The sequence below is a fragment of the Rhinichthys klamathensis genome, unplaced genomic scaffold, assembly GCF_029890125.1.
Source record: "Rhinichthys klamathensis goyatoka isolate OS25496 unplaced genomic scaffold, OSU_Roscu_1.1 h1tg000050l_1, whole genome shotgun sequence".
Classification (NCBI taxonomy): Eukaryota; Metazoa; Chordata; class Actinopteri; order Cypriniformes; family Leuciscidae; genus Rhinichthys; species Rhinichthys klamathensis.
In genome coordinates, this window is record NW_026606596.1 from 3,131,786 (window position 1) to 3,146,208 (window position 14,423).

Sequence of the window (14,423 nt, forward strand, 5' to 3'; positions counted from 1 at the left end):
GTTTTACGAAGCCTTCTTAACGCTACGACGTCGTTCTCATGCAGGGGCGGCGCCAGATCATTTTTAGGGGTGCTAGATCAGTGACAGGGGGAGCTGCGCAATTATATATATATATGTACATACACACACACTATTATTTAAATGAGAAAATTTATGATGCGATGTGCTCCAGTTCACGTGCAATGCAATCGCGCCCGCGCCTCCATGATCATATTGTCTGCTATATTTGCTTCTTATTTATTATATCCAGGCAATTGGTTGATGAAAAATTGATTAAAATTAAGATGCAATTTATACAAAACGAAATTCACTTTAAAGAAAGGCTTTCTACAAAACAAAACTTAATTTAGTGGTCAAAATCATGTCTGACCCATCATATCTCCCGATATATTGCGCATCTTACTCATGCTGTTCAATTTTCATAATCAGCATAGATGTAAAAAAAATAAATAACATTATAATATTTTAACAAAAATGAAACTAAATGCGCTTATTTAATGGCTACAACACATATAGTGGGCCTATACAGACTCTCTAAATATTGACATTAACATTAACAAGAAGTGCAGTTTGTTAATAGTAAATGTTAACTAATTTAATTAAGTGTTACCGATTTTTTTATAGGCCTACTACACCGATTCCGAGGTCTCGTGAGTTCAGTGTTGGACAGGTCAGTTGTTTTGAGCTCTGTATTGGCCCAAATTGAGCAAACAGTAGGGTGGCCATTTCCAAAACACCAAAAAGGAGGACACATATATTTTGGCGATCGGTTTTGTTGACGGGGGGGGGGGATCTCTCGCTCTCTGCCGCGCGCTGCACGGTTTGGAGCACATACAGGATGTTCTGTCTCGCATGCGCTGCTCTAGATTGCAGGAGATTTTAACTAATTTACGGGCATCAGGGAGCCGCTATCAATATGCAGGTTTTTTATAGGTTAATTTTTTTAAACTATTCAGCGCAACTCCAAAAAGCAGGAGAAATGAGTGTCCGGCTTGAGGCTGCGCCGGACGCCGGACAGGGGCTTAAAATCCGGACTGTCCGGCCAAAATCCGGACGTATGGCCACCCTAGGAAACAGTCGTCGGTGAAATGTTTGGAAATTTCCAGAGAAAATAAAATTAACCCATTGTTTCTTCAGAGGCTCGGATGAAGGAACTAAAAAATACTTTTGTGTTCATGTGTACATCCAAACACTGAGCAACTGCTATGCTTCGGCTGCACAGTTCCGCCTGGCATTGAACATGGGCTGGCATATGCAAATTCTTGGAGTCGTACATATTAATGATCCCGACTGTTGCGTCACAGTCGGTGTTATGTGGAGATTCGCCTATTTTTCAGGGGTGTTTTTCAAAAACGAGATTTAAATAAGAAGGAGAAAACAATGGTGTTTGAGACTCACTGTATGTCATGTCCATGTACTGAACTCTTGTTATTTAACTATCCCAAAATAAATTAAATTTCACAATCTAGGGCACCTTTAAAATAACGCATTTATCGATAACTTTGTTTCGCCACTAAGTGGCGACAAGTGACTGTTAAATTTATGTTATTGAATCATATATTCAAGAGAATGTAGTATTGTATGATGCTTCTGAAATAAAAAGTCAGAAAGATGTGATGATTTGTTTTTGTAAATATGACTCACCTTATACATCATGTACAGTCTGTATAAGTGTATGATTTAACTTTTCCCGATAGTCTAGTGTTAAAAAAATTGCAATATATTGTAATATCGAATCTCAATACTTATAGAATCACAATTCTTAAAAAAAAAAAAAAAAAAAAAAAAAAAATTCGCAATACATACCGTATCGGCACCCAAGTGTCGTGATTGTATCGAATCGGGAGATAGGTGTATTGTCCCAGCCCTAGTTTTTACTGGCCCTCAAAAAGGGACAACTTTAACATGCTGTAAAAAAAATTATCTGTGGGGTATTTTGAACTAAACTTCACGTACACACTCTGGGGACATCAGAGACTTATTTTACATATTGTAGGAGCATTATACCACCCCTTTAAGTAAACAAACTTCATGCGTAATTGAAAAAATGAAGTTATGTGGAATTGTCAAGTTCACGTAGGCTAACTGAAAAATTTAAGTTATGTGAATTTGACTTCCATATAACTTTTTTTTTTCAAATTACGTATTAAGTTTATTTACTTAATTTTAAGGCAACGGGTTTCCTCACTTCTTAAGTTAAGTCAACTGATCACTTTTTACACTGTATCTGTGAGGGAAAGCTGTGATGGCACGAACAACGCAGCACAAGGGCTGAATTAATGTGCCTGTAATCATTTAATGTTAATATATTTTAACGCATTGAATTCCTATCGAATCACGATTCATTAAATTCTTAGCATTATAAATTTATTTTTGACGAAACAAACGATTCAAAAATCCATGTTTCAAGGATTTATAACTGATGCATCGAGAAAACGTATGAATCCTTACACCGCTAGAGAATAGATTAAAATCGACAAAGTACCTAGTCCAATTATTTCGGGATGACAGACCAGAAAGTGGATCAAATTTAGAGTTTGTGGACATGTGTTCTTAATGTTGAATAAATTAAACCCCAATGAATCAAATCTCAGACTGATTTGTTCAAATGTATTTTAATGTCTGTTTGAAAAATGTGAAATACTGAAGAAAAAGAAAAACAAAGCATCAGGTGATGAAATCTCATTTGTGCCTTGACATTTTCAAGAATTTTTTTTAGCACAACACTGTTCGTATCTGCTCGTTCAACTGGAAAATGAGCAGAGATCTGTGTCCTCCTCGGTGCTGTTAATTGCCATTTCTACCTAATAGACTCGAATTGTCCTAACGCTTAAATGGCACATCGGTCTCTGGTTAAGTGTCTTAATGCACATTCTTATTTTGAACAATTAGAACAATATTTTTTTTTGTGAATTTCCCACTTCATGCTGTTACAGACAAATTCAAAATTAAATCTCAAATGATGAAATGTGAAGTGAACTGGTTTAGAAAATAATTTGTCAAAAGAGCAATACCTATAGCAATAGCTGACCCAAACAGTGCACGTTACTATCAAAAACGTGTTATAGTCAATCACAAACAAGATCTTTTTTCTCAGAGAAGCTTTGTCTCCCTAAATAAACCATGGCATATGATAACAGGTATTAGTATTACACAGGGGAATGTGTGTCTGTTAAAAATGTGGACTAAGACTAAGTCCACTTTTAAAGTGCATAATAATCACAGCTATGTCAAATAATAACGATCAGGCAGTTAATAATCTGACACCTAAGTGTAGTGAGACACTATGTGTAGTAAAGACAAAAAAGGATAACTATTCTACATATTCCCTGTGTTTGCCATTTGCCATGTTTGCCCATCCATTTTTAATGGCGTATAACTGAGGTAAAATAGTGTGAGACTTCTGAGCTTGAGCTAGAGTTTAGATGTAAAGAGTGTTGGGCCCAGCTGGGACTTCTGTGTGCATATTCATGCCAGTGTTAGGAATAATTACCGATGGGAATCGCTCATTTGGGTTCCTCTGGGAGTTTAAAGTGCTCATTAAAACTTGAGGAACAACAGGGTGATGGGTGCCGTCAAGTGGCCTCTCAAACACTGCTCTTAATCACTTAGAGAGCGAGCAAGAGACATGGGGGAAGAGAGAACAAACAGAGCGACAAAAGGAAAAGCAGACAGAATCTCTTCCTGATGATTCCCAGATAAACATAAACATAAACATAAACATAAACGACCAAACAGCTCGACCGATTACCGGTTTGACAGTTAACAGCCACAGTCACAGATGTACAGTCACAACCTGCCAGGTGAATGAGCAAATCTAATCGCCTAGCTTTCCTGGACTGTGACAATCGAAAAACCTGACGTTTATGGACTGCTTTTACGGAATAGCTGACAAAAGAAGCAGAATTAATATCCCACAAAGCTGCAGAAAAGAAGAAGAAAGCTTTGAAAGTGGTTATTTCAAGGCCTTAAGACCGAGTTAGTTCTGATGGGCCGCACACTGAGATCCATGAGGCTTTTTTTTTTTAGACGTCTGTCAGTCCAGCTGGATGTACAAAATGGAAAATATGACCCCCGTAGAGCAGCCGGAGCAACTTAATCACCCCCTGAACAAATCCTTTCAGCAGGCCATCACTTACTCAGTCCGGTGGTCAAACGGACTCAAGCTCTGAAAGAATCGGTGCTCAGCTCGACCCTGCTGGAGGCGCAGAGGAGATGGAGGGGACGTGGGAAACGCTGCAGCCTGCCATTGCGGATAAAATAACAAGCTTTCTGCCGTTCAGTAATAACAATGATTCAAGGCGGCCAGGAGCAACAAAAAAGTGGTGAATGCTGCTCCGGTCAGTTTTAAAAGAGGCTACACTTGACCGCTCGATGCTATGCTCTTGAAAGCACGTTTTGGAGAACGGCCACGCTCATTGAACAGGGACACCTCGGAGGGTGAGCGTGGGGAGCTCAAGAGAGATTGTTAGAGGAGCGAGGGCGCTCACGCATGTCTCATCTTCTACGCTAACAGCCCCGGGGTGAGCTGACTCATCATGACACAGCGCTTTCTCGCACAGATAGCTCACTTACACGTGGATGAAAACACACGGCAGCAAACACCTCATTTCTGCCCCTGGCGTCCCTGCGTGACCATAAAAGAATCACAGAGGGTCTTTCACAGCTTTAGAGGCTCTCTTGTGTACACCCAGAGGCGTCAAAACCCAAACTCAAAAGCGTAGTTAAGCTTTGGAGTGGAACGAGGTAAACAGGGACTCAAGAGAAACAGGAAGTGCTGATGGTTTAATATCTGCAGTGTGAGATGGTAAGCTAAGCGGTATAAGACGTCATTTATGTTAAATGTTGATTGTGTCTTTAACTCAGGGCACTTCGTTAAACTTTTTGTTACTTTGCTTTGAAAACTTTTTAGTATACTTTGCTAATCATTTACAATGTTGGTAAGATTTGTTAATGTTTTGAGTATCTTATCCACACCAATGCTGCATTTATTGGATCAAAAAATATGGTAAAATAAAAAACATTAATATTGTCAAATATTATTAAAATTTAAATAGTTCTCTATTTGAGGGTATTTTCAATTGTAATTTATTCCTGTGATGGCAAAGCTGAATTTTCAGCATCATTACTCCAGTCTTCAGTGTCACATGATCTGTCAGAAATCATTCAAATATGCTGATTGGTGTTTAAAAAAAAACATTTCTTATCATCATTTACAGTTGACATTGTGGAAACTGTTCCAAACAGGATTATTTGATGAGTATAAAGCTCAAAAGTACAGCATTTATTTGAAATATAAGTATTTTGTAATATCATAAATGCCTTTGTCACTTTATTGCATCTTAATGCAAAATAAAAATTCATTTCTTTAAAAAAAGAAAATCTTCCTGATCCCAAACTTTTGTATTTTTTTTTTGCTACTTTTCAAATTATTTGACCCAGACTTGCAATCAAAATGTGAAATTGCATTATAAAATAAATTATGATGTTTAAATGTTTGTATAAAATCAAAACAAAGAGTGAAATAACCATCAACTATTTCATATCAACACATTTTTATATTATTAGAGATTAAAGAAGGTTTATTATCATTCAGTAATGAAGTGGTAGGCTATGCAGTGGAACGAAATGTCTTTTCACAAGGTATGGAGCGCAGTTTACAAAAGTACAATAACATTGGACATACAATTACTTCACTGTGAATAACCTGTAAACTATATACTAAGAATATAGAAATTACGCAAAAGGTTTGAAAATATTATTTAATTGTGTATATTTAGGGTACATAAAATGCTAGCTAGGCCAAGACAATTTTATCACTGAAAATATTCAAAATGTCATTTCCACCACAGAATGAAACAAACAAGATACCAAAAGTTGAAGAAGCACCCTATTATGAATGAGAAAGCCAGAGACAGAGAGGCCGAGAAACTTCTCGCTGACCTTCTGCTGACACAAACCACATCTTAACCGTTAATTTAACCAATTAAAGAAGAAGGATGAGGACACAAAGCCTGTTTTTGTCTTCTGGATTTGCCATCAGGGACTAAGCCTTTGCCTGACTCAGCCAGTCTAGGATATTGACTGTTTCTTTTTTTTTTTAACTGAGGTTCCTTTCTTAAGATGAGGACACACCTTGGAACTAAAACTTATACTGGAACTGTGGTTTAGTGGTTAGCACTTGCTCCAAGCACATCGATCAGGAGTGTTCATGTGGGAGATGCAGATTCATTTCTTTTTGTAAATAAATAAGCCAAACCAACAAGTACAAAGCTATAAAGTTAGCATGACAATTTATTAAGATGGAGGAAAACCTGATTTTTTTTATTTATTATGGGCCAGTTCATAAGAAGTCAACCTCTTTCTTCTTATACATTTTTGTTTCAATGTGCTAAAAATTAAACTAAACTGAAACAATGCAATGCATTAAAATAAAGAACCAAGTATCTTCATGCAGTGTCTTCTATGACTTTACCAGAACCAAAAAGCAATCAGCCCTTCAAATGTCCAAGAGGGATTAAACAGCCACCAATCAGGATTTAACCGCAGGAAGCTGATGAAACAAAACCATACGCCAAGTTATTATCTTATGACCAAATGCTATTTTCTTCAGCACAGGGTGGAATGGCCCAGGTGAATCTTTACCTGGGGCTTCTTAGAGGCAACAGCAAAGACAAAGGGAAAACAAGCTCATGAATAATAATGGTACGGTGCAGAGCTCAGAATCCATGACTTGATTATTGGTGCGAAGCGGCATAGTGGCAAATGCCGGCGTAGCTCTGGAGGGCTGCTGGCTTCCTACAGTGTCTATTCCTGACCAGTGTTGTGCACCCTTAAGCAAGGAACTCAAGTCCAAAAATTGCTCTGGGTTCCTGCAATAATATCAAATGCCTCCGTCTTCCCTCACCCATGAATCCATCACAGTGGCTTTGCAAAAGCACTGCTGCGACTACACTCTACTGATTGTAAAAGAAAAAAAGAAAAAGGTTTAACTTTAGTTGCAAACAAAACCCATCTCATGTCCTTCCTAACCTGTATGACTTTGTTCTTTCTTATTCGTCTTTGGAATACAAAATATAAATTTTGAATAATGTACCACTCTTTCCATGCAATTGCAATGAATGGGAACTGCTGAAGGGTTTTGCACTACAGCTAAAGTTCCCACTGTAGAATGAGATTAATAATAAGTGAGTCAACAATCTTAAAGACTCCGCAACAGCAGGTATTCATGTAATAATCTTGCAGACAAGGCGACCTCATAAATTCATAAGCTCACTATTTTCCTGGTGTTGCTTCAGCACCACACAACTTTCACCTGTAGCAAAACAGCATTAATCAACCCCCTACTGATGAATACAATTTGTAAATGTTTACAAAGTACAGTAATTGGATGTTTATGTACAAAGGACCATAGCAAGGAATTATGTGTTCCTTTACTGCATATTGCACTAAATGTAAGGCAAGAATGTGGCATGATGCATTGTTCACATGTATGGAAGCCCATTGCAACTTTATGTGTCGCGACTTTTGTGATATATTACAAATGTGACTTTTTTCTTATATTACTACTTAAATTTCAGTGTGACTTATGGAAGGTTGTTTCCACCACAGAATAAAGAATAAAAAATAAAAAAGGTAACTGCGACTTTTTATCTCAGAATTTCATGATATAAAGTCGCAATTGCGTTAAAAAGTCAGAATTGAGATACAAACTTGTAATACTGAGAAAAAAGTATTTTCCCTTAGAATTGGACTTTATAACTCGCAATTGCGAATTTATACTGTATCTCACAATTCTGAGAAAAGATGAAAAGATAAAACTTTTTAAAATATAATTGCAGCTTTTTATCTCACAATTGCGAGTTTACAACTGTATTACATTATAACCCGCAATTGTGAGTTTATATCTTGCAATTCTGACTTTATATCTTGCAATTCTGAGAAATAAAGTCAGAATTGCGAGATGTAAACTCGCAATTGTGAGATAAAAAGTCGCAATTATCTTTTAAAATGTTTTATTCTGTGACGGAAACAAGCTTCCATAGTGACTTCATATCTCGCAAATTGTTGCAATTGTTTTTTATGATTGTGACTTGTGATTGTAATTGTGACTTTTAAATCTCACAACATGTCTTGCAATGTGGTTGCAATTGCTTTTGTTTGTTTCTTGTAATTATGACTTTTAAATCTCAAATCTCGCAGTGCAACACAATATTTAAATCATAAAATATCATTCAAAAGTTTTCAAATATCATATTAGAGAACTGAATAAATCTCAGAGTCCCATCATTAAAATGAATATCACACAAAACAAGGTTTGTGGGATCATTATTTATGTAAAATACACATAATTATTAATACCCTACTGTAATTGTTTGGGCTCCCCTGGACCTGTTAGGCCCTAGAATCACCCCTACGACCCTCCCTGTAAATATAACATGATTAACACACAAACCCACCCGCTCTTGTTTTAATACATCTTTCAGAACATTTTAAATATAGAGGCTGTAAAATGACAAAGAAAAAGCTCACAGATAAACAACCACCTGCATTTCACAGATGTGTTTCACCAATCACCGGAGGGAAAAACGTGTGTGTGGCTTGACAGTGCTTGACAACACTGCTACCTGTGCCTACTAACCAAGCGCTGCTCATAAATATCACAGACAGAGACCACCTCATAACCATTTCTGAGTCCCCGCGTGGACCCACGGAACGCCTGACTGCACGTTTTTAAGTTTAATGAAAAAAAAGTTGTACATGCGTACAGGAGTTCAGGAAGAAACCCGTTTATGCATTCCTCACGAGTGCCCCCAGCACCAGAATGGGCTTAATTGGTGTATGCCATCTTATTCAAATCTTATACTCTAAATAACATCACTTTTGCTTTTTGTTTCCCACTCCATATAAGCTTTGCATTTATCCAGTCCCCTGGGTGCACCATTCTGAATAGAAATGAACCTTATCAAAAAAAATAGTCAGAGGAAGGGAATATTAAGAAGGCAAGAATAAATGAGGCAGCAAAAAAAAAAAAAAAAAAAAAAATTGGTGGTTCTCTGTTGGCAAGGAGGCAAAGGTGGAATGACATGTTTACTTATGAGAGGAATAAGAAAAAACAACAATTACCAGGTTGGCCCCTAACAAATTAAATTCTGGACCAATTTTGTACAAAGGTCAGGGGTGGATTTGGCTACCTCACAAACACAATGTAAACAGTGATTGTACACATAAGGATGCTACACATTAGAGGTCTACACATTATCTTTTAACCCTCTCTACTTTATGTACAGTGAACATAATGACAGACAGGCACTTTAAAAGTGCCACCAGCATCATCTCTGACCCCCGAGAGAAAAGAGGCCATTATCGGTGATGAAGGCAATCAATCAAACTGATTCATTCCTAAAGCAATAAATACGACATTGCACGAAGGGCTGAAAGAGAGAGATATCAGGATGTAATGACTCTCATAGGGTAGAAGTGTCATCAGCAGCACCTGGTCCTCAGCGGTTACAAAAACCAGAAAAAAAAAAAAACCTCTTAACCTTAAAAGCTTAAATCTTAGAAGGGAAGTGGCTACGAGGGAGGGTACAATCTAACCAACGGTGCTGTCAGTCTATCAGACAGTAAGTGTTGGGGAAAGTTACTTTTAAAAAGTAATGCATTACAATATTGCGTTCCTCCATAAAAAGTAACTAAATGCGTTACTTTTCCTCACCTGAGCTGGGCTTAATATTTTTTTTTTAAAGTCCTATTTTGGCTAATTTAAAAGCCCTTTCAAACCAAAAGTGAAATGAACAAGCCTCAGGTTGAAGGAAATGTACAGTAGAGGGCGCAGCTCACACAAACCTTTCAGCTGTGCTGCCATTCTGGATTAGAGAACAATAGGATGTAGGCGAAGAATGTTCAACACTCTTACTTCAACAATAAAAAACAAGACAAAAATGAAGCTCAAATGTGGTAATTTTTGCTTATTATGGTTGAATTGGATCATCAAAGTCAGCAGCAAAGACATTGGTTAATAAAGTTAGATTAAATTCATAACTGTAATTTAACATTTACTTGCAGGTTTCCGTAATATTCTGAATTTGCATTACACTGTTTTTATTCATTTTGAGGAACAATTAATCTGTTTTTGTGCAAATAAGATGAGTGCTTGCATGCTCACATTCAGTCATTCAGATAGAATTACTGTAACCATGTTTACACAGTGCACACAGCACCTCCGCACCTTACTCTTGATTTCTCTCAACACGGGCACATCAGAGGTGTTTATCTATAAATGGGAAAACAAAGTACCTTGCGATACTTATTTGAAAAAATAACTCAGACAATTTGTTGTAAATTTAAAAGTAATGTGTTACTTTACTAGATACTTGGGAAAAGTAATTGATTAAATAAATACATAACTCTAACCGAACGCTGATTGGTTCTTCCAATGCTGGGGCACCAGCTAATCAGAAGTACTTTCAAATCCAAGTAACCATATACAGGCCCTGTCCCAAATGGCGCACTTCATGCGGACTTTCGGTCTCGTGGACTTAAATTGCGCGTGCTCGCCGAGTCTACGAGTCCGTAGGCCATCCCATTTAGCATTTTAACGCTATGGAGTGTGCTCAGCAGCGCCCCCTTTGTACCCTTGAAGCGGTCTTCCGCGAAGCCCGCATAGATGCAGGCTCCACGCACTTTAACTACCCAGGAATCCTTGCGAAAGGCCAATCAGACAACGGATGAGAGGAGATTTCGCTCACGGACAATTGTTAACATGGCTGAGAAGAAAATATTTAAGTGTAATTATCATTACGGTTTTTATGACAAGTTTATACAAACATTATGATCATCGACCAGTGGTTGTCTCAAACATAGGCTAATAATAGCGAGCTGAATAATACGATCGCATTATGATTCATTAAATAAATAGAACAGAATGTCAGGGCTTTACTGAGTCATATGTAAACACAACAACAATAGGCAGCATATTTCCCCGAACCTGTAGCTCCTGTCCATAACAATAATCAGACCGTCTTCCTGTTTCCGGCGTGACGATCGAGTCTGTCCCAAAAATCCCTCTCAATGCGCCCTCGCGGACTCGCGCTAAGGGCCCTATAGGTCTGCACTACATGACGTCACTGAAGTGTGGACTCTGAGGAAGTCCACAAGTCCACATATGTGCCATTTGGGAAAGGGCCACAGTATACCCTAGCCTGCGATCGGCACACTGACTGCACGATATGAAAGCTTTCTGTTGTCCCTCCTCCTCCCCAGCGCCACCTGTAGAGATCTGCAACGGGGGTTCACCATTTCTTGCAGCAGCCTTTCCTTTGTTTGTTATTTTTGACTAAGCTGAACAAATTGTATTTGCTTAGCAGCAACAGCGTAGCAGATCTTGTCCACCAAAATCAAGCCTTTATGCATATTTCATGCCCCATGCCAATAAATGCTGGTTGAAATTTATCCACTCCGAGAGTTGTCATGACAGAACTCAAATTACTTGTAATGTTATACCCTCAATACAGTTACCGAAGTCAGGAAAAAAAAGTTTAGGCTTACATCGGGTTTTATGTTTTTAACATAAATTGATTAGTGGATATCATTTAATAGAATATATTTATTTTATATTATTATTACTATTAATGGTTTAAATTATAATTTTTACTTGATTATTCTGTCACACATACAGAAAGCATGGTCAGGATCCTGCATACTGCATAAGCCAGACTCAGAGCCTTTTCATTCAAACAAGTCCAGATGTTTGTGATATAATGACTGGCAATGTCATACTGGAATTTGACATTTTTAATCTGTTGCTGTGTGTTTGTCATCAGTGTATGCATATCCTGTTATAGAGCAGCATTGTTTGCTCTCCATTTCAGCACAAAATAAAATGCACACCAAAACATCCCTGCAACTGATGAACATCCACTGACATACAGCTGCAATTTTGAAAGAAAAAAAACCCTGGGATTTAAAACCTGGGCTTCTTGCACTCAAAAACTTAATTCGTAACTACACCAAGTCATCATTATTTTATATGTAGTGTATGCATTCAAATAAACAATTTTGCATTTTTGTAAACTATTTTTGTATTTTGTAAATGTTGATTTGACATTTAGTTCTTCTTTTACATTGACTTTAGTTGTCCATATTCACAATCAGATAACCACGTTTAATGCATTACGTTTTGTCCACAAAACCTTTCCTATAGGCATAAAGCTGCAAGAAAAAGTGAAATTTTAAGTGGGGATATGGATATTTCGACAGCAAAATGCATTTGCATACTTCACACAAGCATTTTTTCTAAAAAAAATTTCTAAGGTTCACTGTCAAACCCCCGTCATGAACTGAAACCTCCTGTGACAATATTCTGCTGACAATGGCTGACTTAATTTTCCCTTTCTGTCTCCCATCCACACAAAAACCACCCCATGGAAGTCGCAGGTGCGTGCGCCCATGCCTGCACGAATGTGTGCATGTGTGTCTGTCTGAGAGGCTCTAGACATTAAAGTGAATTTTAACAAGGTACGACGACTGGCTGGTGGTATGGGGGAAACCTGCCAAGCTCAGATGCTGTCTCTCTGTGTGCCATCTCACCCTGTTTTCACAAGCTCCGGCCAATTAGCTGCTTTCTCTTTCTACTGGACTAGCTGACAGTCCCATATTTTCACCGCAAGTTCTATATGAACATTAATAATCAAAAAAGTCTGGAATCCATTACTGTCACAGTAAAGCAACTTACGCTCACTGTATGGCAAATACTAGTACATCAATCCTAAATTATTATGGAAGTGAGTGGAGACACTGAGATGGTGTCATGGGGATTCTAAGGTGAGGGGTAGTCTGGTCAGGAGAACCAAAGTTAGTCAATTTCACAACACTTTGGCTTTTATAAGCATCAAAAATTAAGTAATATATCAGAAAAATAGACATTGTGGTTTTGGAATGAGTAGCCTAAATTATGACAAGATTTACATTTTGGATGAATTAACGATTTCATTTATTGTAATATTTTGAATAACTGGCGCATGTCTACAAGGCAGCGTTTATATAGATAAAAACAGCATAGAAACGGAAGTTGCAGCTGTCTTTTCCCCCCTTATTTTGATGTACATCCGAGTGCAACGGCTTTTCAAACAAGAAAAAAAATTAGACCGGGACTTGATTTTGTCCATTGGGAATTTATTGCATCATTGTGGTTTGTTTTTGCTGTGATTTCATGTGAGTGAGGTTTTCCCGCCAATAAACAGGTCATCAGAATGTCACTGCCTGTGGGAGGCGGAAGTTATTTTGATTATAGATAATGAGATCACTTGAATTAAAAAAATAATAACAATGATGTGCACAGAAAAAACATTTATAATAAATACTGCAATATTCCATCAAAAATAACTGTCAATTTTTATTTCATTGTCAGAAATTTTCGATCATTTATGAGACAACGCTTCCCCGCCATTGACGGAATGTTCCGGCTTTCCATGTTTTCACTCTTATACCGAAGGGGGCGCTATTACGCATTTTCTGAAAGAGCACTGAATCTCTGGATCAAAACAGACAAAAAAGAAACAGAATAAAGCCATACAAGCATTGCCTGTGCACTTGGTAATCTTTGTGGGGAAAACACCCTTTTCTCAGATTTGGGTTCATGTTGCTTTTTTTATTTTTCTTAACAAGTGTTGATAAAAAATATGGCATGAAGCTGGAATAAACAGTTTTTTTTTTTTTTTTTTTTTTTTTTTTTTTAAAAGCAGATGCTCTGTTCTTTCTTTTGATATATTGCATGTTCAGATATTCATACAACAAAATATGCATGTGGATGTGGCTGAACGTGCAGCCAGCACGTAAGAGACGACTTTGGAGACACAGAGGACTAGCAGAGCTACACACACGTGTATGAAACATTGCAAAGACTTTATGTATAAAGACTTTATGTATGTATAAACAAACTTTGATTATAGTTATCTAAACGCACCATTTTGATGGAAAACTCGGAATAAATCCATAAAACGACCAATAAGAATAAGTAACTATAGGTTGAATTTATTAAAAGTTTGTTTACCTTCTCCGCAGTTCTCCCTTATAGTGTCGTATATACGGATCCGCCTGTACAAATGCGTTGAGGTTTGGTAAAGTCTCATTAATGATTAAATCCGACATTGCTGTCACGCTCTCAGTTTTAACAGAGCGATATACTGGCATCTCTTGCTCAAGGATGTCTCGTACTCCAAACTGGTGGGAGCTTCTCACTCTGTGGGCTTCGCAAACTTATGATGACCAATCCACCTTGGCCTGTTGCCCAATTCAGTCAGCACTCAGAGCAGAACATGCCCTCTTTTATATAAAACACATTTCTTCACTGGCAGCAAACGTGACATTTTCTCTCAGTGTTCGTGCAGTCATAAATACTTTTTTTCTGACTTGATTTCAAC

At 37.6% G+C, this 14,423-nt stretch overlaps 1 protein-coding gene across 1 annotated transcript in view; it reads right to left on the reverse strand.

Moving 5' to 3' along the window:
* gbe1a (glucan (1,4-alpha-), branching enzyme 1a) overlaps positions 1 to 14,193 on the reverse strand; it is a 159,923-nt gene extending 145,730 nt beyond the window's left edge. Inside the window, exon 1 of the mRNA XM_056247605.1 lies at positions 14,054 to 14,193. Coding sequence (XP_056103580.1) covers positions 14,054 to 14,193 — 140 coding nt within the window. The remainder of the gene's footprint in view (positions 1 to 14,053) is intronic.
* Positions 14,194 to 14,423: the final 230 nt, after the last annotated feature.